Here is a 23,564-nt window from a genome sequence, read left to right as displayed (position 1 = left end):
TAATCTATAGATGAAACTGGAAAACAAAAACAGAAACAAAAGGGCACAGATAAGACTAACTTTTCAATTACAATCTAGTCTAATCAATGATAGTGGAACCACATTTGGACTTTTAACACCTCAATACTCAATATGCTATATGAGGAAATAAAATGGCACTTATAGAAGTATAGATTTAGAGCTGAAAGGGTCCTTAATAGACATAGCACCTAAGCTCTTCATTTTATGGATGAAAAAACTTGAGGTCCAGTGAAGTTAAAGTAACTTATCCAAAGTCACACAATAAGTGGCAGAGCCACTTAGATAATGTCAGAAAAAGTAACTGCAGCAGACCAAGTACACACAGAAGGAATTCATGATAGAGACAGCAATTTTCAACACATCTCAAAGAAGTTAAAAATCCATGGGGGTGGGGGGGTGGGGAGGAAAGAAATCACAGATAGTAAGTATTATTACCCCAAAACATGAATGACAATTGATGATGATAGCTAACATTTTATAGTGCCTACTATGCAGTAGGCAGTATGCTAAATGCTTTATGAATTTTATTCTATTTGATTCTTACAACCCTGGAAAATAGGTGCTATTATTATCCTCATTTTATAGTTGAGGAAACTGAGGCCAACAAAAGTTAAGAAACTTTCCCAAGATCACACATCTCAGAAGTATCTGAGGCTGGATTTTAACTCCACTTTTTTTGACTCCATGCTGAGAGAAAAAGAAAAGGTTTCACACCAGAAAAATGCTGTTCAGAAAAACAAGACAGGGAGGGAGTCTGGGTAAGAAAAGAGAATTGCAGAAAGGGGTCTCAAGACTCAAAGAGTCTTGCAGGTGACTAAAAGATATAGAAGAGAGCTTCAAGGCCAGAAGTCTAGCTAGCTAGTCCAAGTGTGCCAAAGTTTAAAGCTAGTTTGTACTGCGCTTATGCATATTAACTGCCAACACCCCAAAGGCAGTGACTACGGTCATTTTCAAACATTTGATATATGTAATGGGAGGGGGGACATGTTAAGGGGAAATATGTAGAGGCATTCCGGGAAGATTGTACACCTCTTACTCCTCAACCAATGAGATGAAGAGTGGAGGGACTTTGCATTAAATTTAGGGATAAAAGAAGTTTGCTGTAGCAAAGCACACCACTTTTCTTTATAGTGCATGCCCATTCTTGCAAGAATGTAATAAAGCCTTCACATATTCACTAAGTCCAGTAATTTTATTTCTGACACTGTGCCACTTAGCCACCATGTCTATGTTCTCATTTCTGGAAAACCTAGATGAAAATGTTCAATGCAAGAAAAGAAAAGAAAACAAAAAAGAAAATGTTCAATGCACCATTTTAAGGTATCCTTCATGAAAATGAGAAGGAACAGATAGTCTTTCACAGGTGATTTTCAATAGCAGAGATTTTCATAACCTTATAACTGGCAAAGTATAAATTATGTTGATTCATTTTTAAAATATACATATGATTTAGTAGCAAAAAAAGCTTTTCTCCAACAAAGTGTCTGCAGTGCATACAGTTAGATCAGCTAAGATTCCTTAATAGATATAACCATAAAGAATTGTTCCACTTGACTATGAAGTGAAACAAAGTAGGGAGACATGTTTACCAAGGTTGTTCACTACTGTTATGATGAATGTCTATCCTATTATTAAAAATAAGGTCCTCCAAATACTTTTTGCCTATTGATTTTAGGTAAATTTTTTACACATCAAGCCCCAGAATATCACAAAACATGCTCAAGTAGATCCAGTTTTTGAAAAGAGAAAGGTCTTGTAGCTGATACAGGAAAGACCAAGTAGATTAAGAATGATATGCGGGGACAGCTATGTGGCTCAGTGGATAGAGCACCGGCCCTGGAGTCAGGAGGACCTAAGTTCAAATCTGGCCTCAGACACTTGACAACTTACTAGCTGTGTAACCCTGGGCAAGTCAATTAACCCTAATTGCTTCATCAAAAAAAAAAAAAAAAAGAATGCTATGCAACTGGATGGGGAGCTGGTCTATCCATACATGTATCATGATGGCCTACTGCAGCAGAGAGACATCAAGCTGTGCCCAGAACTAAGTAACAATGAATAGAGTAGGTTAGATTGAATTTGAGAAATTACACAGCCCTTTCAACTCTTCCAAGCTATTGCCTGATCTCTAAAATATTAAACTGCAGGTCACTTAGAGCAATGGAGAGGCACACAGTGGTTGGAAGTAGGCTACACTATAATACTAAGATAACCCTCATGCAACAAGTGACATAAACATATTAAAGAAATGTATGGCCAGAAGCATAAAAGGACCAGTCGTATCAAAAGTGAAGGACAACAGAGTGTTGTACCTGAGTGTTGTACTATTTATTATATGAGAAACATTAAAACACCTAAAACACACTGGACAGATTCTCTATGGAGTACTTATGAAACATTCCAGTTTTAGAACACAGGAAGAAGGGTTGTGATAGGTGATAGATGTAATAGATGAAACACTGGAAGAAGTATCTACATGAATAACATTGATTCATCTATCAAAATTTTTCTCAGTCACTGTATAAGGTAAAAATACTAAGCAAAAAAAACCAGATTTTTTTTTTTTAGTTCCACTGGGAAACTACACAAAGAACTGTCAGTTGAAGATCAACAAATTACAAAGAACTCTGGAAAAGAACATCACCACCATAAAATTCTATAGATGATCTAGCCCCTCTCTCCAGAGAGGATTAAGAACATCTAAGAGAAACAGTTGAACTCAGGGAACAAGATCATATAACCTTTCTCACTGGTCTACTACTCCAATTTTTGGGGATCTTTCCATCCAAGAAGTTCTTTATAGCTAACTTAAACCACCCAGGCTACAACTGAGCCCATTTCTTCTGTCTGTTGCAGGTGAAAAAAATAGCTAGCCACACCCCCCCCTTTTTTTAATTTTTTAATTTCAAGCCAGGAGTGATGGATTGGTTGTCCACAGCATTAATATGGTGATTTCCCAGGGGAGCAGAAGTTTACCAACCTGCCAAAGGAGGCATGAACTCATCTGGGTCAGAAAAAGTCAGAAAAAATCATGATTGGGTAAGGCCTGTGAGTGGCTACTGAACTTTAAACCTGACAGGTTGTTTTTTTAAAGAAAGGGGGGGAAAAACAATTCTCTTGAAGCATCATTATCTCTTAGACTCCTCCAGAACTAATGGGTTTTCTTATTATTTTCCACCTTAACTATTAAATATTTTTAAAAAAGATTTCCCAGTTTTTGCAAGTCTTCCTTCTATAAAATAGGGCTTGTACACAAATTTAATATTTAAAACAACTCATTAAATTAATATCCCTAAATCACTTGCTGTTGAACTTAACAATGAGCCATTTCTGAGCCATTTTGGGTAGGATTCCTCTGTATGCTGTCCACAAATATCTGACAACTATTCATTAATTTTTCAAAGTCCTCTTATTTCTATTCCTAAGTATTTCTAAGCCTCAACTAAATTAATATTATCTGCAAATGCAATGTGTTCTCTATTCATCCAAGTTATTGATTGAAATACTAAATCTAGAATCAACTTCTATGGAACATAACTACATAAATGCCTCCTCCCTAACCTTAACAAAAGGTGTATACTCCTAAAGATACACACTTCAGGTGGGGTGAGAAACCCAGTAAGTCAAAGCTACTAATCAGCAGGGGCCTTCGAATGGCTGCTGCGCTTCCAGCCTAGATGAAGAGAGATGTCTTTCTCACGAAACCCCCAAAAACGTAAGATAAAAAATCTTAAGTTTTACTATTTTGCCCTAGCTGCTCCATCTTTTATTCTTTAAGAGAACTGGAGCACTTTTTCGAAGACAATAATCAAACTGGTCTGATATAACAAGCTCTTCGCAAGCCTTGCTGCTTTACTACCCAGTACCTCAGTTTAAAGACTGGTTTCTCAAATATGATTTACCTCAGCCTAAACTGTAGGCCCCTGAATTAAAATGTGAAAAGCTCTCTCTGGAAGCAAGCTTGTTCTTTGTAATCTAAAACATAGCTGATACCTTTACAAGCAGGTTCATCACATTTGATCTTCAAGTTATGGATTATCTGTCTTGGATTTATACTCAGAGAACAAAGAGGCTTAAAAGGAATTTTACCTGAAGTTTTTTATCAATAGTCCCTACACTTTTGCTACTTTTAGTTACTAAATATATTTTTTTTTCCTTTTTTTTCCCCAGGGCAATGAGGGTTAAGTGACTTGCCCAGGGTCACACAGCTATTAAGTGTCAAGTTTCTGAAGCCAGATTTGAACTCAGGTTCTCCTGAATCCAGGGCCAGTGTTTATCCACTGTGCCACCTAGCTACCCCCCAGAATATATTTTCTTTAAAAAAAAAATGCTGGAACGGGGCAGCTAGATGGCGCAGTGGATAGAGCATCGGCCCTGGAGTCAGGAGTACCCTGAGTTCAAATCCAGCCTCAGACACTTAACACTTACTAGCTGTGTGACCCTGGGCAACTCACTTAACCCCAATTGCCTCACTTAAAAAAAAAATGCTGGAAGGAAATAGAAATAACTAGTGGGAGAGGAGGATGCTTAGGAGAAAGTTATAGCCTTGGTAAGGTGAATGGGTTGAGTCATCTAACATCTCTGGACCTCAGCATCCTCATATATAAAATAAAGGGGCTAAACAAGACTACTGCCTAAGGTTCCTTCTGCTTCAAAAATAACAATCAAATTTTGATAGTTAAATATAGTTTTTATAGACCCAACAATTTCTGAAAACTATTTGGTAAGGTAATCTAATTTATTTTAAAATATATTAAGTCCCAAACTTCAAATGAACCATTTCTGTTAAACTCACAGTATTAAAGCACTTGGTACAATGCATGCTTAAAGACCACTGATAATACTGAAAACTATTTCGACTCAGCAATCTGCTCTGGGGTTTCAGAACTTTACCAGCCATAGATTTCCTCCATACAACTTTGTAAGGAAGAAATTATCCAAACTAATGGCAGGGGGAAGGAGGATTTTATCTCTTCTTCCTCAAAATGTTCATAGTTATAAGTCTTCCAACACACCAATGTAGTTCCAGTGAACAGACAGGCCCCTCTAGAGCTGGCCTAAGATGGACAGATTTGCAGTAAAAGCATCGGGGCTCAAAAATCACATTAGATACCTTACTTGCTATGTGGCCATGGGGCAGATCACTTACCCTCTCGAAGCTTTGGTTTCCACTGTAAAATAAGGATAAATACATAAACTACCTATCTCCCAGGCCATGCTACCTGTTCAGAACAGAAGAGCCTGTCCAGATTGGGGGGGTGGGGGGGATGGGATGGTAGTTAGCTTGGAATACTGCATATTGGACATATATTGGCAGACTTAAAATATTACATTTAAATTATCAGATCTATAACCCCTAAGATGGTTCATTAGGCCCAGAACTCTTCTAGTTAAGCTACAGAGATCTCAGTTATGGAGTTCCCAAAACAAATACCTACTGTATCCAGCAGTGTAGGGTCTGGTTGGGTCCCTAGTACTATTTCTCATTTATTTCTGCTACTGAATCTCCTGTTTATTCCTAGGCTGCAGCAATTTTGAAGTGCCTAGCACTTCAAGTAACTGGGCACACAAATGGTGGAACAAATATGAGATACTGGGATCAACACAACCCTGGTTCATGTACTATAACTTTCAGAATTATCAAGCATGTTAAACTACAAAAGGGTCTTATAACATGGATCATAAGAATATTATAGCAGGGCTTTTCCAGTGGATATGTTCACCACTTTTTTGGTTTTTTTTGTTTTTTTGTTTTTTTAGTGAGGCAATTGGGGTTAAGTGACCTGCCCAGGGTCACACAGCTAGTAAGTGTTAAGTGTCTGAGGCCGGATTTGAACTCAGGTACTCCTGACTCCAGGGCCGGTGCTCTATCCACTGCGCCACCTAGCTGCCCCTGTTCACCACTTTTTAATATCTAATTTAATTAACATCCAGAAAATCACGTTTGGTGCAAATTGAAATCTACCTAAACACAAAACTTGCAACTTCAAGGAATAGGGAAAAAATTTATCAATAAGCTCCCTGTAAATTCAACTTCTGCTGATAATTATCTTCCTTTGCTTTTCACAATGAAATTTTAAGCTTCCAAAGAAAAAGAGGCTCTTCTGCTATATTAATTTAATTTTCTCAGAAGTCATTAACATGTAATATATCCTAACTACTGCAGTATAATCAGGGAACAATGGATGGCTGCTCTGAAAAATCTGTTTTCCTTATCTTATGTATATACATTATAATTACAAAATACTTTCATATGTGTTCAACTTATGTTCCATATTTGTCTGTCTACAGCATAAGCCTCCACAGAAGGTAACGAGAGTGGGTTTAACAAATTGCTAAAATCAAAAATAATGCCTATAAAAACACAATGACAATTCAGTAAGTCTAATGATTCCAAGACTCCCCCCATCCTACACTAAATTTTATTCTACTCAGCTTTTACAAAGACTCGGATGAATATCATCAGACCTCAATTTTACTTTGTTCTTCATTGTCTATGTAAGAAAACACATTGGAAACATCTTTCACAGTTTATAGGTGAGTACAGATTCTCCAAAAATTTTCAAACCCTTTTCATCATACCATTAACTTTGATAACATCTATAGAAAAAAATTATTCAAAATAATGGTTCTTCAGCTACAACTAATTCAACCCACTCATTTGCAAACTTTATAATTAATAAATAAGCATTTATTAACCACCTACCATGTGTTATGCACTATAACTGGCACTAGAGATACAAAGACAACAACGAAAAAATCCACATACATCCTGAAGGAGCTTACATTCCATCAAGGGAAACAACACGTACCTATAAAAGTACATTCTGTGTGTGTGTGTGTGCACGCGCATGCATACACATACATATATATAAATAATACACAAAATAAAAACAAAGTTAATATTGACTATTGAACAAATAACATTATAGTAGTCAATGTGCCTATTACCTAGGTGAACAATAATGCTACTTTATGGATTATCTGTTGCATTTACTAATAAAAATGTTTTGTTTAGGAAATGATATCACTAACCCACCAACAAGAGGGTATGCTCTTGGGGATCTTCTTCTACTATTAATGAATTTCCACCAATATTCTCAGAGGATCACAAAATCCCTTTAGAACAAGAACACACACATAACGTTGTCTACAGCTCTGGAGCAAAAAAAGCAAAGTGGCCCACACAATGATCAAATCCATGATCTGGGCCTCATTAGTGCCATGCTCTAACCATCCTAACCAACCACATATGGGCAGCATACAAATACATACATACACACACATACACATAGCACCCACAAAACTGCTTTAATTTTTTTCACTGATCCAACACTTAGAGCATCACTGATCCAATAAAACTGCCTTCTCCCCGCACTGATACAACATTTAAAGCATCACCTAACTTGACAGAACAACCAAAATCAATAAAACAAATGAGTCATCGTCTTCCAGGAAGAGGGACAATCTTCTTGGGAGAGGTAATTTCGAAGGGATACTGGCTTATGAGAACTTATGACACATGAATAAAAGACCTTTTCTTGGGCGAGGCTCCATGTGGGGCTGCTAAAAAAGACACTCATGCACCTTCCTTGAATACGTCAGAAACAAAAGGACCTGACCAAGCTCAAGAAACACAAGAATGGTGCAAAATGTATCCAAATATTTTGTAAACCATATTCCAGCTTTCCAGTATATACCAAGATGACTTTAAGATAATGAATCACCAGCAATGACAAGCAAAATAACCAGGAAAAATAAAAAACAAAACAAAACAAAAAACTAATGGCCTAAAACAGTACTTTACAAATTAGGATTAAATGGAAAAGCAAATAATTGAGTTTCAAAGCTAAGATAAGAGGTATAAAAACTTAAGACAGAATTAGCAGTGACTATATCCTCACTGACGAGAATTTTAAAGCAAGAATGTACCTTAAAGATTTTAGTTTAACTCCCTCATTTTGCAGAGGAAGTAACAGTCTTAGACAGGACAAGCCAAGATTTTGAACCCAGACTTTGAACACTCTACCTATGACTCAGCATAATAGAACAACCAATATCACCTACACCAAAAGTGTATGTGTAATTTTTAAAAATTGTAACCTAAAAATGATAAAAGGTTACAATCATATTCAAGGCATAATTCAGTGCTAAAATATTAACTGCACACAAAAAGACAAGGAAAAAGTTAATAAAATTTCTAAAGCAGTAGCATCTTTCTCCCTTAAGTTCTTTACTTAAATACATAAAAAATAAAACATTTCAGGCAAATTTACTCTATCAGCATAATTAGGAGAGCTCCTGCTCTTATTTACATTGCCAATATAGCCCTTCCACTCCTTTTAAAATAAACTATAACAATCAGTTATTGGAATAATAATAGCTAACATTTATATAGCACTTACTATGTGCCCGGCATTGTGCTAAGTGCCTTACTATTACTATCACATTTGATCCCCACAACAACTTTTCAAAGTAGGTGCTATTATTATCTCCATTTTATAGAAGAAACTTAGGCAAACAGAGGTTAAGTGACTTGCTTAGGGACACACAGCTAATAAGTGTCTGCGGTCAGATTTGAACTGAAATCTCCACTAAAGGGTTAGTTTTCAATGTGGACAAACTCTTTCTGAACCACTAACCCTACTACTCATACCATCTTCACATAAAGCTAGTCCCCAACTTACCACCCAGATAGCTAACGTTTTTCTTCCACACCAACCATACATATATACACACATACACACACACACACACACACACACACACACGAAAGGTAAAAGCCACTGTAAAGGAAAATTTACTTCAAAAGCTTCAATATTCTATGGATTCTATAGTAAAGAAAGGAATATGCTGTGAATAACTAAGGGGAGCTGACTATGGGGACAAACTCCCAGGCACCACACCAAACCTATCTAAAGCTATCTCAAAATACACACACACACACACACACACACACACACACCCCCACTTAAGAGCCCAAATGTTTTTTGATCACTGGGTCATACAGCCTCAATTTCTCCACTTAGAGAATCATTTCAGTCAAAAGTACCCTCTTAAAAAAAAAACAAAACCATCGTTTCTGATATGGTTATGGGACTATGATCAATTCATACATCAGGTATGACCTACTTCAAATAGAGTTTTAGAACTCCAGACTTAGCTGATTTGCATTGAATTTCGATTCAATTCAACAAATATGAAAACCTACTCTGTGGGACATAGTGTAAAGCTCTGGGAAAGATATATTGCTTAGGTAAGATAAGATTCCTACCTAAAAATAAGATATAGGGAAATAGCTGATTTGGGAGCATGGAGTATTTTTAGAGAGTAGAACATCTAATTAGAGTGCTATAGTGTAGGGACTTTGGTTGGTACAAGGGCACTAAGCATCAGAGGAGAGGACTATTGGGGAAGTAGATTGAAGTTAGCAAAGAAACGTAGTTAATTTTGAATTTTTGTCCACAGCTGGCTTTGCATCTAGAAGAAAAAAATATCAAAAGATCTTGGGGGAAAAAGAGATGGAGCCACTCCTTTTTCTCCTTATTTCTCAATAGCATAGTGCTTTATTCCCCACAATGAAGAATTCAGACCAATATTCAATACTTTAGCAAATGGTCAGCTATTGAGTGTTAAATAGGATTTTGTGGACTAGCCTACATATTCAACTATCATCTAATAATAATTTTCTAAGAAAGAATATATTCCAAAAGACAAACAACGAACCTTACATACAACCCAAAGCTGGGGAAATCTTCTGTATGTCCATTGTTCATATTGTTCCAAATTATTATTGAGATAGGAACTTAAGATTCCCATGATGGCAATAGTAGAGTCTTAGCAAATGATTTGGAAGAATTGTAAGTCAGGGAGAAGTAGCTGATACTTATATATTCTTTTTTTTTTTTTTTTTTTGTGAGGCAATTGGAATTAAGTGACTTGCCCAGGGTCACACAGCTAGTGTTAAGTGTCTGAGACCAGATTTGAACTCAGGTCCTCCTGACTCCAGGACCAGTGAGTGCTCTATCCACGGTACTACCTAGCTGCCCCTATATATTCTTTAGTACAAATAGAACCAAGGAAGCTTAAGCAATCTCTGATTATCAAATGCAAAAATAGGGAATTTAAATTCCAAATGAATGTCATTTTATGTTTATTTCAGCTATTCTTCAGAACCCTTAAGCTCTAAAAAGTAGGCACTATTTGTCTTTTTTTGGTCTGTATTCCCATCACCTGGCACAATGCATTGCAATAGATGATTGTTGAATTTAATTAAGTATACACTAGCTGGGGTCAGTTTCAAAAGTTCTACACATTTCTTATGCCAGCAGGATCGCTAAAAGTAAGGTGTTTTTTGATGCTGAGTGGCTCATATTTGTGAAACTTCTCCCTTCTGGCTTTAAATTTATGATACTATGAGCTATGAGAATTGGGGGGGGGGGGGGTAATGAGGGTGAAATGACTTGCCCAGGGTCACACAGCTAGTAAGTGTCAAGTGTCTGAGGCCGAATTTGAACTCAGGTCCTCCTGACTCCAGGGCCAGTGCTCTATCCACTGTGCCACCTAGCTGCCTGAACCAACTTCTTAAAGTCTCCATTTGTCCATCATGTAACCTTGGGTTTTCCCCTTGTCTCCCTTGATAGTTGGGAGGGGGCGGGGGTGGGGGTGGGGCACAGATGGGGGAAGGCTATTTCAGAAGACTGTTTCTCTCCAATCACACAGGATTTACTACCTTCAGTCAGTCAACAAGCATTTATCAGTCAGGTGGTCAACAGGCATTTATTAAGGGCTTACTACGTGACAGGATTTGCACTAAGCACTAGGCAAATTTTAAAAAGAGAGAGAGAGAGAGAGAGGCAAAAAAAGTCTCTGTTCTCATAGAAACTACATTCTAATGGGAAAGACAACAAGCAAAGAACTTTGTACATACAGGAGTAAATGGGAGGTAATCTCAGAGAAAAGGGAGGCATCAGCGGTGAAGGGCACCAGGAAAGAATGCCTGCAGAAGGTAAGATTTGAGGTGAGGTAATAGAAGCAAAGAATTGGATGTGAGGAAGCATTTAAAGAATGAGGGACAGTCACTGCAAATGTACAGAGTAGGGAAGTATGATTGGGAGTATCATGTGGAGGAACAAGTCAACAAGTGTAACAATCATAGAGCAGGTGGAGAGGAATACAATATAAGAATACTGGAAAAATAGGAAGATTGCAGGTTGTGAAGGGGTTTAAATACCAAACAGAACATTTTTAGTATTTTATTCTGGAGGCAATAGGGAGCAGAGCCAGAGATATTGAGTGGGGGATGGAGATAACATTATTAGACAGGTAAGTGAAAGATGGATTGAACTGGGGAGTCTTGAGGGAAGCCGGGAGAACCAACCACTAGGCTACTGCAATGGTTAGGTACTGAGATGCTGAGGGACTGTACCAGTGTGTTAGCTATGTGACTAGGCAGAAGAGGACATAAGAGAAATGTTGTGAAAGAAGAAAAAGACAAAACTTGACATATTGCAGAGTTAGAAGTGAGGATGTGGTGGTTGCCCACCTGGCGGACTGGAAGGCAAAATGAGAAGAGAGGAGAGCAGAGGGGGGAAAAGGGGGTGGGGGAGAAAAGAGATAATGAGTTTAAGTAATATTGAGTTTAAAGGCTCAGGACAGAATCCTTGGGACATACCTATTCTTAATGGGCATACCTTGGATGAAGATCCAGAAAAGGAGACTTAGACTGGTCAGACAGGTAGAAGAACCAGAAAAAGAGTAATATAGTAAAAAACAAGAGAGAAGAGAGTTTCCAGGAGAAGAGAGTGAATGAAGGTAGCAGAGAAGTCAGGAAGGATGAAGAATGAGAAGAGACTATTAGATTTGGCAATAAAGATTTCAATGATAACTATGGAGATAGTAGTTTCATTAATAACCTTTGAATTTCTGTCAAGTACCTTCTTCCACATCACTTGCATTTACCTAAAGTGACTCCCACTTTTCACCTGCTAAATCTTTATTCACACAAAATCTTAACCTCTTCAAAAATACAATACCAATTAAATTGGAAGAAACCATGTTATTTTACCTCCAATGAATAACTCATACCTAGGTATATTTCACATACTTGGCTTTACCAATCTCCAAAATACAACAAGTGAATCAAAGTATTATGAAAGAAGTTACATCTTCTTAAACTCAGTTCTCTCATAGAACAGAGGCTCATATATTCTAATCATACTGTGAATACTGTTGTTATTGTTGTTTAGTCATTTCAATCATGTCTGATTCTTCATCACTCCATTTGGGGTTTTCTTGGCAAAAATACTGGAGTGTTTTGCCATTTTCTTCTCCAGCCCATTTTCCAGGAAGGAAACTAAGGCAAAGAGGGTTAAGTGACTTGCCCAGGATCACACAGCTAATAAGTGTCTGAGGCCAGACTTGAATTCAGGAAGATCAGTCTTCCTGACTACAGATCCAGGGCTCTATCCCCTGTGCTACCTTAGCAATCCCACTGTGAATACTACTTAGAAGCAAAAACAAAGGTTCAGATAACTAACCTTGGGAACTAAGAAGCAAGTCCCTAAACCAGGGAAGCATAATCCATTAATGTAGTGCTAAAAGGAACCTCCAAACATGTAGCCCAATTACTTCATTTTATAGATGAATAAACAAAGGCCTAGAAAAGTTAAATAAATGACTTGCCCAAAAGCACACAGCTAGGTAGCGCTCTTAATTTTTAACTAATCATTTTACACAGAACAGTAAGTGACCAGTATGATTGTCTCCATCTTACATGTGGGAAAGAATCCAAGTGACTTGTCCAAGCTGACAGAACTAGTTAAAAAAAAAAGCCAACGTTCCTGATAATTAGGTGCCCAAGGTTCCCCAAGTCAGGGTATTTGAATCAAGATGCTGCCTTACTCAATTTGTCCTAATGTCAGTTTTACCCAAACAAACAGCTGACCATGTGTTTGTCAAAGAACTTGCCAAAGAACTTCTAAATAGGGGTAAGGAAGAAACTACCCTACCCACTGAAACTACTTTGCATCAAGACCTAGAATCACAAGAATCAATACTTTCTTCTATGGATTGTTACTAGTTGCTTTTAAGACCTCTATTATTAGACACTTTCCACAAGGGAACCCATGTAAATCTTCACTGATTCCATATTCACTTAATAGTAGAATTTGTAATGGAAAAGTGCCAAAGGTGCAAATCATCCTAAAGACCCAAATGTCTGTCAGCAGAACTGACTCCACCTTCATCTCCAGCAGAAGTTTGTTTTCTCTGATGTAGACTTTAGGAGAAAAAAGATCCAACTACTTCACTTGTGACCTGACTTTCCTGCAATGAGGTTCCTTTCACTAGTGCTAAAATTCCAGATAACCTGAAGAAGTTTTATAATGTCCCTAACCATTCAGGGTCAGTAAATAAGATATATGGCTGACAATGGACCAGCCTGGTTAATTCCTAGAAATACTAATACCAAAGGATTCATCGTTATGATCATAACTCACAATGAGAACATCTTATTTTTCAGTCATATACTTCATTCACTATTAACCCCAGCCAAACAAGCCTCAAAATTCATGCTCTCACTCATATAGGGATTGTGTCAAGACCACTGAAAAACAAACTCCTAAATAGGAGAAAGCTCCAAGACCCACAACTGAGTTATCTTCAAAATATAAGCAGAGAAGCGAAGAAGGAAGGGCATCAATCTGTGATTATCTGTGTAGATCAACTCAGTCTACCAATGCACCAGTTCTGAAATGCATGGTCTTCCAGAATAGTCCTGGAGCATTGAGACTTCAATTGACTTGCCCAGAATCAGAAGGCCAATATAGTGTTAGAGGTAAGAATCTACCTGGCTGGAGACTTGCTTCCCATCTACTCAATAACCTATATCTCCTTTCTTTTATAATATAATGGACAGAATCAAATAACAAGAAATCAAAAACAGTAGACAATCATTTCCCTACCCACTTCTCAAATTCCATTTCAAAGGAAACTGAAGCCCCCTACATGTTCCTGGATTCCTCCAATTAGGCTCCACAGAGCAGTTGCTTTTATATTTGAAGCATTTATCTATTTATTTTGCATTATGGTTATATATCTAGTGTGTGTATGAGAGGGTATAACCCCTTTACTTAGTTTGTAAGCTCCCCAAAAGGCAGTGTGGCTTCCCAAACTTTATCTCCAACACCAAGCACAGACTTCCACATATAGTATATGCCTACTATACATTTGTTGAACTGAATTATATTACTATATGAAATATACCTGTCTACTTTGCAACTACAGTCAATCTTTATTAAATGTTTCTAATTAAGAAAATGCAATGAATTGATTTTCGAAGTAAAATTGTTTTCAAATAAACTCTTGCCCTTGACCAAATTATATGTAAGAAAATCAGTCCCTTTCACTTTTCTATTTTTCTTTAGATTAAATATATTAAATTTTAAGTGTAAGAAGCATATTTCTTTAAGCTAAATCCCACAAACTCAACTCAATGATCAATTAGTGAACAAACTGTGCACAGCACTATTAGAGATGAAATTTAGATATGATCCACGACCTTATGAAATTTATAGTGCAATAGGATCTAACTAATAAAAAATTATAATTCAAGTCAACAAACACTTATAAATACCCACTATATGCAAGGCATTGGATCCCTGCCCCCCCCCCAAACCGTTCCCTGTCTTCAATAAGGGCACTGGTTCATAATAAATGAGTGCCAAAATTCTATGTGAGTACAACAGGAAAAAGGAAATTATTACCTGGTGGAAATTAGGAAAGATTACCTAGAAGAAATCTGAGTTAGGCTTTAAGGAATGGACTTTAAAGAAAGGAATGTAGTCTAGAGGATATTTAGTATGAGCAAAGACATAGGAGAAGGAAAGCAGAGGATGTATATGAAAGACCATTTAGTTAAGGGTGGCTGCAGAATAACATACACAGACTAAGCTGGGAAGAGATAGAGCCTAGAATATAGAGGCATTAAATGCCCAGCAAAGTTATTTGAATTTAATCCACAAGATGAACAAGAAGGAGGCACCAATATTTTGAACAAAGGAGTGACATGACAAGATTTATGCATAAGGAAAATTATGTGTTGCAGCCATGTTAAGGATAGATTGAAAGAAGTAGAAAGGACTGTTCCTCTTTATTTTATTTGTTGTTGTTGGGTATTAGGTTGTTGTTGCTGTTTGGTGCATTAGGGTACTGATAAAGTGAGTACCAAGGCTAATGCAGTCTTTCAGGATAATGAGATGGCTGATGGTGTGATGGGAAGAAGTTAAAAGTGGAATCAGGATGACCTATTAAGGCTACTGCAATAGAACAGAAGGTAGTGAAATCTGTACTAAAGTGGTACCAATGCAAATAGTGCAGAAGATAGGCAGGAGATTTCAGAAGTAGAAACAAGAAACCTTGGTAACTTAGAATAATGACAGATGAAGGAAATGGTAGAATCAAAGACAACATTAAGGATTTTTTTTTTTTTAAGGCAGGCAATTGGGGTTAAGTGACTTGCCCAAGGTCACACAGCTAGTAAGTGTCAAGTGTCCGAGGCCGGATTTGAATTCAGGTACTCCTGACTCCAGGGCCAGTGCTTATCCACTGCGCCACCTAGCTGCCCCCAACATTAAGTTTTAAACACACAAAACTGAGTAAATGGTGGTGTCACTCAAAAATAACAAAGACAGAAGGAACTGTAAGTTTTGAGGATAAATATAATTCACTTACTTTCAAACATAGGGAGTTTGAAGTGGCAGTGAAATAGTCAGAGACATGAAGCTCTGGAGCATGGGAGAAAAAGGCCAGAACTTAAAAGATTTAAAAAAAAAAATTAAGACTCAAAAAGGTTAAATGGCTTGCCCAATGGAATCTATATACTAAGAGAGCCAGGACTTGAAACCAAGCGGTCTGTTCTAAAATCTAGCACTTTGCTAAACCATATTGCATTAACTAAAGCCATAGAAGTGGGCGAGATTGCCAAGAACAGGACAAAGTGAGAAGAGCCCAAGTCCTAGTCTTGGCAAATATCATCTTCAACAGTCAATAGGGAAAGGAAAGAAGAGTTGTCCACAACAACAAATAAAATAAAGAGGAACACTCCTTTCTATTTCTTCTCATCACACCATCAGCCATCTCACCATTCTGAAAGACTGCATTACAGGACCCTAATGCCTCTGGGAGCCTTCTGCATGGAAGGTAGAGAGCTCTTCCCAAAGTCTCCATATAAGAATGGTCCCTAAGCCAGCCATCTCTGCATTTCTCACAGCCTCTCCATTATTCCATAAACCCAGGGCTAGTATCTTATCCATCCCATTTCAGTTATCCTTTTTTGTATAGTCTTCCCCCATTAGATTGTAAGCTCCTTAAAGTCGGGGCTGTCTTTTTGGTATTTGTGTCATTCCCCACAGCCTACCCCCCCCCAAAAAAAAAGACATTTCCCAAAGGCAAAAGACAGACAGTCCCTGTCCTCAAGGAACTTATAATCTAACGGAGGAGACAACAAGAAAGCAAAAATGTACAAAATAGCTATGTACAGAATAATTAGGAATATAATCAGTAGAGGGAAAGCACTAAAATTACAAAGGATTGGGGAGAGGCCTCTTATAAAAGTTGGGATTTTAGCTCAGACTTGAAGAAAGCCAGTGTCTGGCTCATAGTAAATATTTATTGTCCCATAAGAGCAAGTGAGGTAGGAGGACAAGACAGGCAGCTATATGACAGTGGATAGAGCCCTGGACCTGCAGTCGGGAAGACCCATCTTCCCGAGTTCAAATCTAGCCTCAGATACTTACTAGCTGTATGAACCTGGGCAAGTCACTTAACCCTCTTTGCCTCAGTTCCTCATCCGTAAAATGAGCTGGAAAAGGAAATGACAAACCACTACAGTATCTTTGCCAAGAAAACCCCAAATGGGGTCACAGAGAGTCAGACACGACTGAAATAAGAGAGTAACAACAGGAGGACAAGAAGAGTGGCGTCTGGGAAAACAAAAGAAGAACTAATGTATAAAAGGAAAAGAATATTAAAAATGCTTCCTAGAGCCAAGCACTGACAAGTTCTAGGATACAAACAAAAGCAAAGGATAGTCCTTGCATTCTAGGAACTTGAGATTCTAATAGAGGAGGTAACACATAGAGGAACAGTTGGCTGGATATAGTAGTATTTTGGTTGGAAAGTTACAAGTATAAAGATAGGAATTTGGACTGACACACCCTTTGGGGTGGCCAGGAAAAAATCCAGGAGAATGGGATGGATGATCAACATGGTCAAAGGCAATGGACAGGTAGGTCAAGGAACATGAAGCCTGAAAAAGACCACTGGATTTTGTGATTAAAATGCTCCATTAATGACCTGGTTGGGGATAGAGGGGAGCTTTTCAATTGGGACTAAAGAGATGGAAGTCAAAAATCAAGGGATGTTGGAAAATACAAGTAGATGGTCAGGAAATAATAACAACAAAGTTTGTCTAGTATACACATTAGTACTATGGGAAATTTGCTCCAGATAACAGCCAGTCAAAAATGATTTTTAAATTAGTACTTTAGTCCAACATTAACTTAACCTACATTTTTCTTCTAAAAACAGTCTCTGCCTGTAGCCATGAACTGGAAAAAAAAACAAAAAAACTTCTGAACTCATGAGTAATTTTGGGAAAATTCACCCATCTCTTTGTACACGGAAAACTCTAGTCATTTGCATCAACAATCTATGGTTTCACCTTGTTAGATATGAACAAACTTGGCTCCAGCACCATCTACATTTGCATATGGCAATGCTCAAAGTCTCAATATCACTCTAAGGGATTATTCTGAATGTTACTCCAGAGAATTAGCCCTAAATTGAACAATATTTTACTGATTTAATCAGTGACCTTTTTTTGGACCTGTGATTTCCTGTGTAGGAAGCTCCAGTGTGGAAAATCCTTCCACCTGTGCAGAGTGGAAACTGGTCAGCTACTTATAGTCTTAGAATTGCTTGGAAGAACTGAGAGGGTATCTTCCTAATAGTCACAAAGCTAAGAGGTATCAGAGATAGGACTTTAATCCAAATAATGCCAACCTCAAGACCAGTTCACTAGTGAAATGGAGAATGCTCACTGAATGTTCAGTTTAGCAAAGTTGCTATATCTTTGGAAGACAGGAAAAGGAGCAAAAATAACAAGAGAAATGGTAGGACAATGACCAAATGACACTTTAAAGAGTCTTTAGAAAGCACAAATACACAGATGAACAAGAGGTACAAGTTGAAGAATAAGAAGAGAGAAAAAGAGAAAGAAAAGGATCTCAACATCGTAATGTTTCACAAATTAAAGTTGTTCTTCTTTGAAATCTTATTATTCTAAAAGTGATACTGCACAGGAACACTGACCCAGCAGCCCTGAACATAAGGATTTCTTAATTCAAGACCTTAAGAGGTAGATGATCTCTAATCTGGCTGCTACTTTTCTTAATCTGCTGAAGTTCCCAAATAGGAAGGGAACACATACTTTTCTTGAAAAATTTCAATGATCTCAAAAGCTAGGGAAAATATAAAGAAAGTGACTCCCTCCTAATAAAGTGGTCCAGGACTCCTGAGCTGATTAAAAAAAAAGAAAAAAAGAAAAAGAAAGCTCTTGATAGTCTTCCCAACTTGTCATGCCAAGTTGGGCCCAAAGAATTTTTCATCTTCATCACCCTTGTTCCCAAGATAAATACCTAAACTCCTGAAACCAGAGTCGAGTTCCCTGACCTGAACTCCTACCACTACAGGAGTTTCAAAAGAAAATATGAGTGTGGTGTGTGTGTGTGTGTGTGTGTACATGTATGTGTATGTCTGTATGTGCGCAATGGAGCCTGAAGGGAGCTGATAAAGTTGGAAGAAGGGGCCAATCAGAACTTAAGACCAGGATCCCCAAAGATTCCCCTGCCCAAGTCTGTGATAGGATATTCCTGAAAGCTCATATTGAATCTTGGTACAGGTTTGTTTGTAAGAAACAGTTTAAAAAAAAAAAAAACTACTACAAAATAGAGAAGCAATTCAAGTTATAGCAGAGACTTTTTCAATTCTTTGGGAGGGAAAAAACAGCCTGATCCCCTTAAAATCAGAAACCAAAAGATCATGAGAACCACAATAAATTTCCTTGAACTTTAACTGCTATTTTATATATACATATACATAATAAACTTTTAACCTTTAAAAGGTGCCTCAAAGTCTTTCAACAGCTAAAATGCAAATTGTAGCTGTCACCCACTTAATTTTTTAAAAAATTCAATATCAAGAATAAAATCTTATTAACTATAACCACCAACATACTTGTTTAGCTACTTATATTCCATTGTGGAGAATAAGCAAATAGCTTTTCCGTTCTCCAAAATTCTTATCAAACAGTATCAGAGTGAAGAACGTAAACTCAGTACCTGAATTTTTAAAAAGTTCAGTGAGTGTCAAATATTTCTAAAGTAAAGAACACACTAACTACCTTCAGTTTCATTTTGAAAGACTATTTTAGATTCTAGACTATAACAGTAGTCTTTATATTAATAAATCCTTGTTTTCTCCTCTATAAAACACCTCCAATTATTTTCTATTAGCTAAACGTGTATGACACTCAAAGTTCAAGAATTTAAATGAACATACCAAAAGTGTGGTAATTAGCATTCTGCCTTTGACAAAGGACCATTTTAGATAATCTATAGATAAATGCAACATTCCATGACATATTTAAGTCAACATTTCCTGAAGTGGTGTCTAAAGAGCCTTATAAATCTTCCAGGAACCAGGGAGAGCCTCTAAAAGACTTCCCTATCATATTCCTAAACCACTCTCCCCCCTCACTGGTCATGAAGAAGACTGTAGTTGAAATAAAGGTAACATGAATTGTAGATGCTAAAATAATGCTTGGAAAGGGGAACAAAGGAAGCTATACCAGTACCACAGTCTTAGTAAACTATTTTTCCCCCAGAAAACAAATTGATGTCTATTTTATCCTTCTAAACATAAGACATATCCACCACATAAAAATTAAGAGCTTTTACATGGATAGTAAACTGACACTGAAATTATCTTAACAATCAGTGAGTCTCAATTTAGCAGTTGCAAGCTGATCTAAGCCCTTATGATATTTCTTATGTACTTATGTAATAACTCAATAAGAAAAAAAATAGCCATTTTCATTACACACCTTGAATTATGGAAGCCAGAAGCATTCTCTTTTAAAACTAGCCCTCCCCCCCACAAAAAAAACTTTTCATATGGAAACTTAAAACCTTTTCCAAAGTATTCAAGTTTTAAAAGGAAAAATGTTTTAATGGTTTCTAGAGTTAGCATACTAATATCATTACCTAAGTTTTTTGCTTATTAACTCGGTAATTTATTCAATTTTAAAACCATCCTCTGAATTTAAGAAGCTCATTAAAGGTTTTTTAGAAAGTCTAACTAATTAATGAGAAGTGTTTTATTCCCCAAAAACCCACCCAAATTCGTTTGTTCTTACTGCAGAGCAAGGATCCTAGACTTATTTTTACTTGTTATGAAGACTTTGCTACTTACTGAAATTCTGATTAATGCATATCATCAGACAGTTTACGAGTATCAAAAACAAAGACAGGAACTCTAACTATTGGCATATAACTTACAATTTTCAAATCCAGATTACCACTTTATTTCAAATGAAAAGCAGCTACTGCATTTGAAAGAAAGAAAAATGTGAAAGATAATCTATTTTAACAAATTGATACTAAAGTTTAGTGTATACCAGGCAGGTTAAATGACAGACTAAAAAGGGGACTCTGGGGAATCAGTCAAAGAAATTTTTTTAAAATAAGTCACATGACTAAATTATGTTTTACTAAATCAAAAGATTTTTGGCAAAGTTACTAACAGATTAACACACCCTGAGCACATTTACTGCTCACAACACCCCAAGACTGAACATTCATAGTGATTAATACAGAATCATGAATTGTTCTTTCAAAAAAAAATGTTTCCCTAACTACTTTTATAAAAGTGTCAACTTAAGAGGGAAACACATGACTATTATTTGAGTGGGACATAGGAAAAGAAACTCTTGTATGTTTGTCACACACAAAAAGGAAATGATGAAAATAAAATTCCAATTCACTAAGCAGTAAATTACTAAGATTTTCTAGAGTTTGCAGAAGACCCTCAACTGGACTTGCAGTCTCACATCCTTTCATATTATACACAATAACCTGCTCCCCAAATGACAGTGTTTACAATGACCAGGGAAGAGATGGGTAAACTTAATTTTCAAACCGGCATTTTCCTCTTTCATCTATTCAATATTTTGACCAAGTAAAAAGACTGAGAGCCATCACTTTAAAAAAAACATACCACGTTTCTGAGACGGTAACTGCATTCAAGATTAGTTCCCTTTATCATTCGAGATGTGACAACCAATGCATAAAAAATTAAAACCTAATCTTCTCAACTATACAATATGCAAAATGCCTCCTAACAATTCTCTTCCTCCTTAAAACAACAAGGCTGCAAATATGGTAAGGGGAACAAGCCCCTCCACTGGTAGCATTTAGTTAAAAAGAGAATAGTTCAGCAGCTTGGTGACCCAGGGGCACACCCCCACCTCACAACCTCCCGAAATAACTGTACCATTTCCCTCAAGCAGGAATCCAATCCCGAGGAGCCTCAGCCCTTTAGACAATGGTGGTTACCATACTGAGAGCTAAACAGTTGGGTCCAATTGACACATTTCACTAGGCCTTGGACAAGACACACACCACACACACTCCCAAGACATTTGGCTCCAAGGTAGGAGTATTAAGTCCATGCCAGGAGATCGGGGCAGACCAGAGAATAGGAGGTGAAGGGAGTGGGGGGTGGGGGTACAGAAGGGCAGTAAACAAGGGGTACGGGAAGACACCGCGCAGGGGTAATTGCACCCGGAGGGAGGAAGGGAGGGAGGGGGCTGGAAATGGCCGATGGTCTGTTTATTTATTTATTTTAAAGATCTAGATTTAACGGGTGCCTTCTCCAACCCCCATTCTCACACACACATTCCCCCCCCCCCTCCCCGGGATTCTGTAACCCAAACCAAACTGCGCAGCAAACACCTTGGGGCTGGAAGCATCACGACTCCCCCCACCCCACCCCCCACCCCGTGACTCCAGAGCCCAGCGGGGCCGGAGGGGTGAAAACAAGTTCCCGGGCCAACCCCTCCAGCCGCTCGGCTGCCCCGATCCCCACGCCTAGGGGAGGCTGGCTCACCCGCTTAGGAGAGGGGGAGGGAGAACAAATTCCTCACCCGACACCGGCAATTCCATGCCCCGTTCCTTCTTCCCCAGTCTCCATCGGAAGGGGAAGAGCCGAAACCCCGGGCCGAGCGAGGAGGGAGGACGCGGCGAGCCCACCCCACCCCCCTACCCCCGGACTCCCCCTGGGGTCCGGAGACGGGGGAGGGGGGGGTGTGCCGAGCCCCCGAAACCAAACAAAGCGCGGCCTGAGCGCGAGCCAAGGAGAGTGGGGAAGCCGGGGCTTTTCCTGGCGACAGGGGCCCGGGCCGGGCACTGCGGCAGCGGGGAGACCCGCCTCGGCCGGGCCGCTTCCCTGATAACCCCCTGCCTCCCCCCACCCCCCGAGACCCCGAGACGGAGAGCCGCGGCCCCCTCCCCCCCGCCCCTCGGCCGCCTCCGCCGGGGCCGGGGACAGGAGAGCGGGGGAGGGGGCGGCGGAGGCCGCAGCCTTACCCCGCTCCCCGGCGTTGTTCCTCTCCTGAGGCGGCGGCGGCGGAGGCGGCGGCGGCGGCGGCGGAGGCTGCTGCTGCTGCTGCTGCGGCTGGGGCTGGGGCTGCTGCGGCGGCGGCGGCGGAGGAGGCGGCTGGGGCTGGGGCTGCTGCTGCAGTTGGGGCTGGGGCTGCTGCTGCTGCTGCTGCTGCTGCTGTTGCTGGGGAGGCGGCGGCGGCGGCTGCGGCTGCTGCTGCTGTTGTTGTTGCACCGGGCGCGGCCTCGACACTCGCCTGGGTCTCCGGTTGGCGGCTCGGACGGAGTTCATTTGCCGGGCTGAGGTGGCGGCGTTGGCGGAGGGACACACACACACACCCCGCACCCGAGGATCTGGGAGAGAGGGGGGGCGGGCGGGGGGAGGAGAGGAGAGGGGGGCGAGGGAGAGGCACGGAGATACAGGGGCGGGGGGGAGGGGGGCCCCGAGGAGACCCAGAGGCCCCGGGGACGAGAGCGGCTCAGGAGGCCGGGGCGGTGGGCCGACGCGCCGCCCGGAGAGAGAGGAGGCCGAGAGGCGAGGGAGGGGCGAGGGCGGCCGGGAGCCGAGGCCGCGGCCGGGCCCGGGGCCGAGGGAGAGACGGAGAAAGGACGGCCGCCCGCCCGCTCGGGGATCCCGAGGAGAATCGCGACCCCGATCCCGGTCCCGCCGTCTCCCGAGCACGGTCTCCGGCGGCGGCGGCGGCAGCGGCTGGGGGGAGTGGGCGGGCGGGTGAGGAGGGGAGAAGGAGGAGAAGAGAGAGAGCGAGCGGGAGGGAGGGAGCAGGGAGGGAGGGAGCAGGGGGCGCCGGGCTCCTTCTTTTTTTC

The 23,564-nt window shown here is 39.7% G+C and overlaps 1 protein-coding gene across 1 annotated transcript in view; it reads right to left on the bottom strand.

Moving 5' to 3' along the window:
* The window catches only part of FBXO11 (F-box protein 11), a 115,982-nt gene extending 92,846 nt beyond the window's left edge, over positions 1 to 23,136 (bottom strand). The window contains 1 exon segment of the mRNA XM_043982073.1: positions 22,728 to 23,136. Within this exon segment, the coding sequence (XP_043838008.1) occupies positions 22,728 to 23,031 (304 nt within the window). The 5' untranslated portion in view covers positions 23,032 to 23,136.
* Positions 23,137 to 23,564: the final 428 nt, after the last annotated feature.

The sequence above is a fragment of the Dromiciops gliroides genome, chromosome 2 (genome assembly GCF_019393635.1).
Source record: "Dromiciops gliroides isolate mDroGli1 chromosome 2, mDroGli1.pri, whole genome shotgun sequence".
In the NCBI taxonomy this organism is placed as follows: Eukaryota; Metazoa; Chordata; class Mammalia; order Microbiotheria; family Microbiotheriidae; genus Dromiciops; species Dromiciops gliroides.
This window is presented reverse-complemented; position numbering and strand designations above follow the sequence as displayed.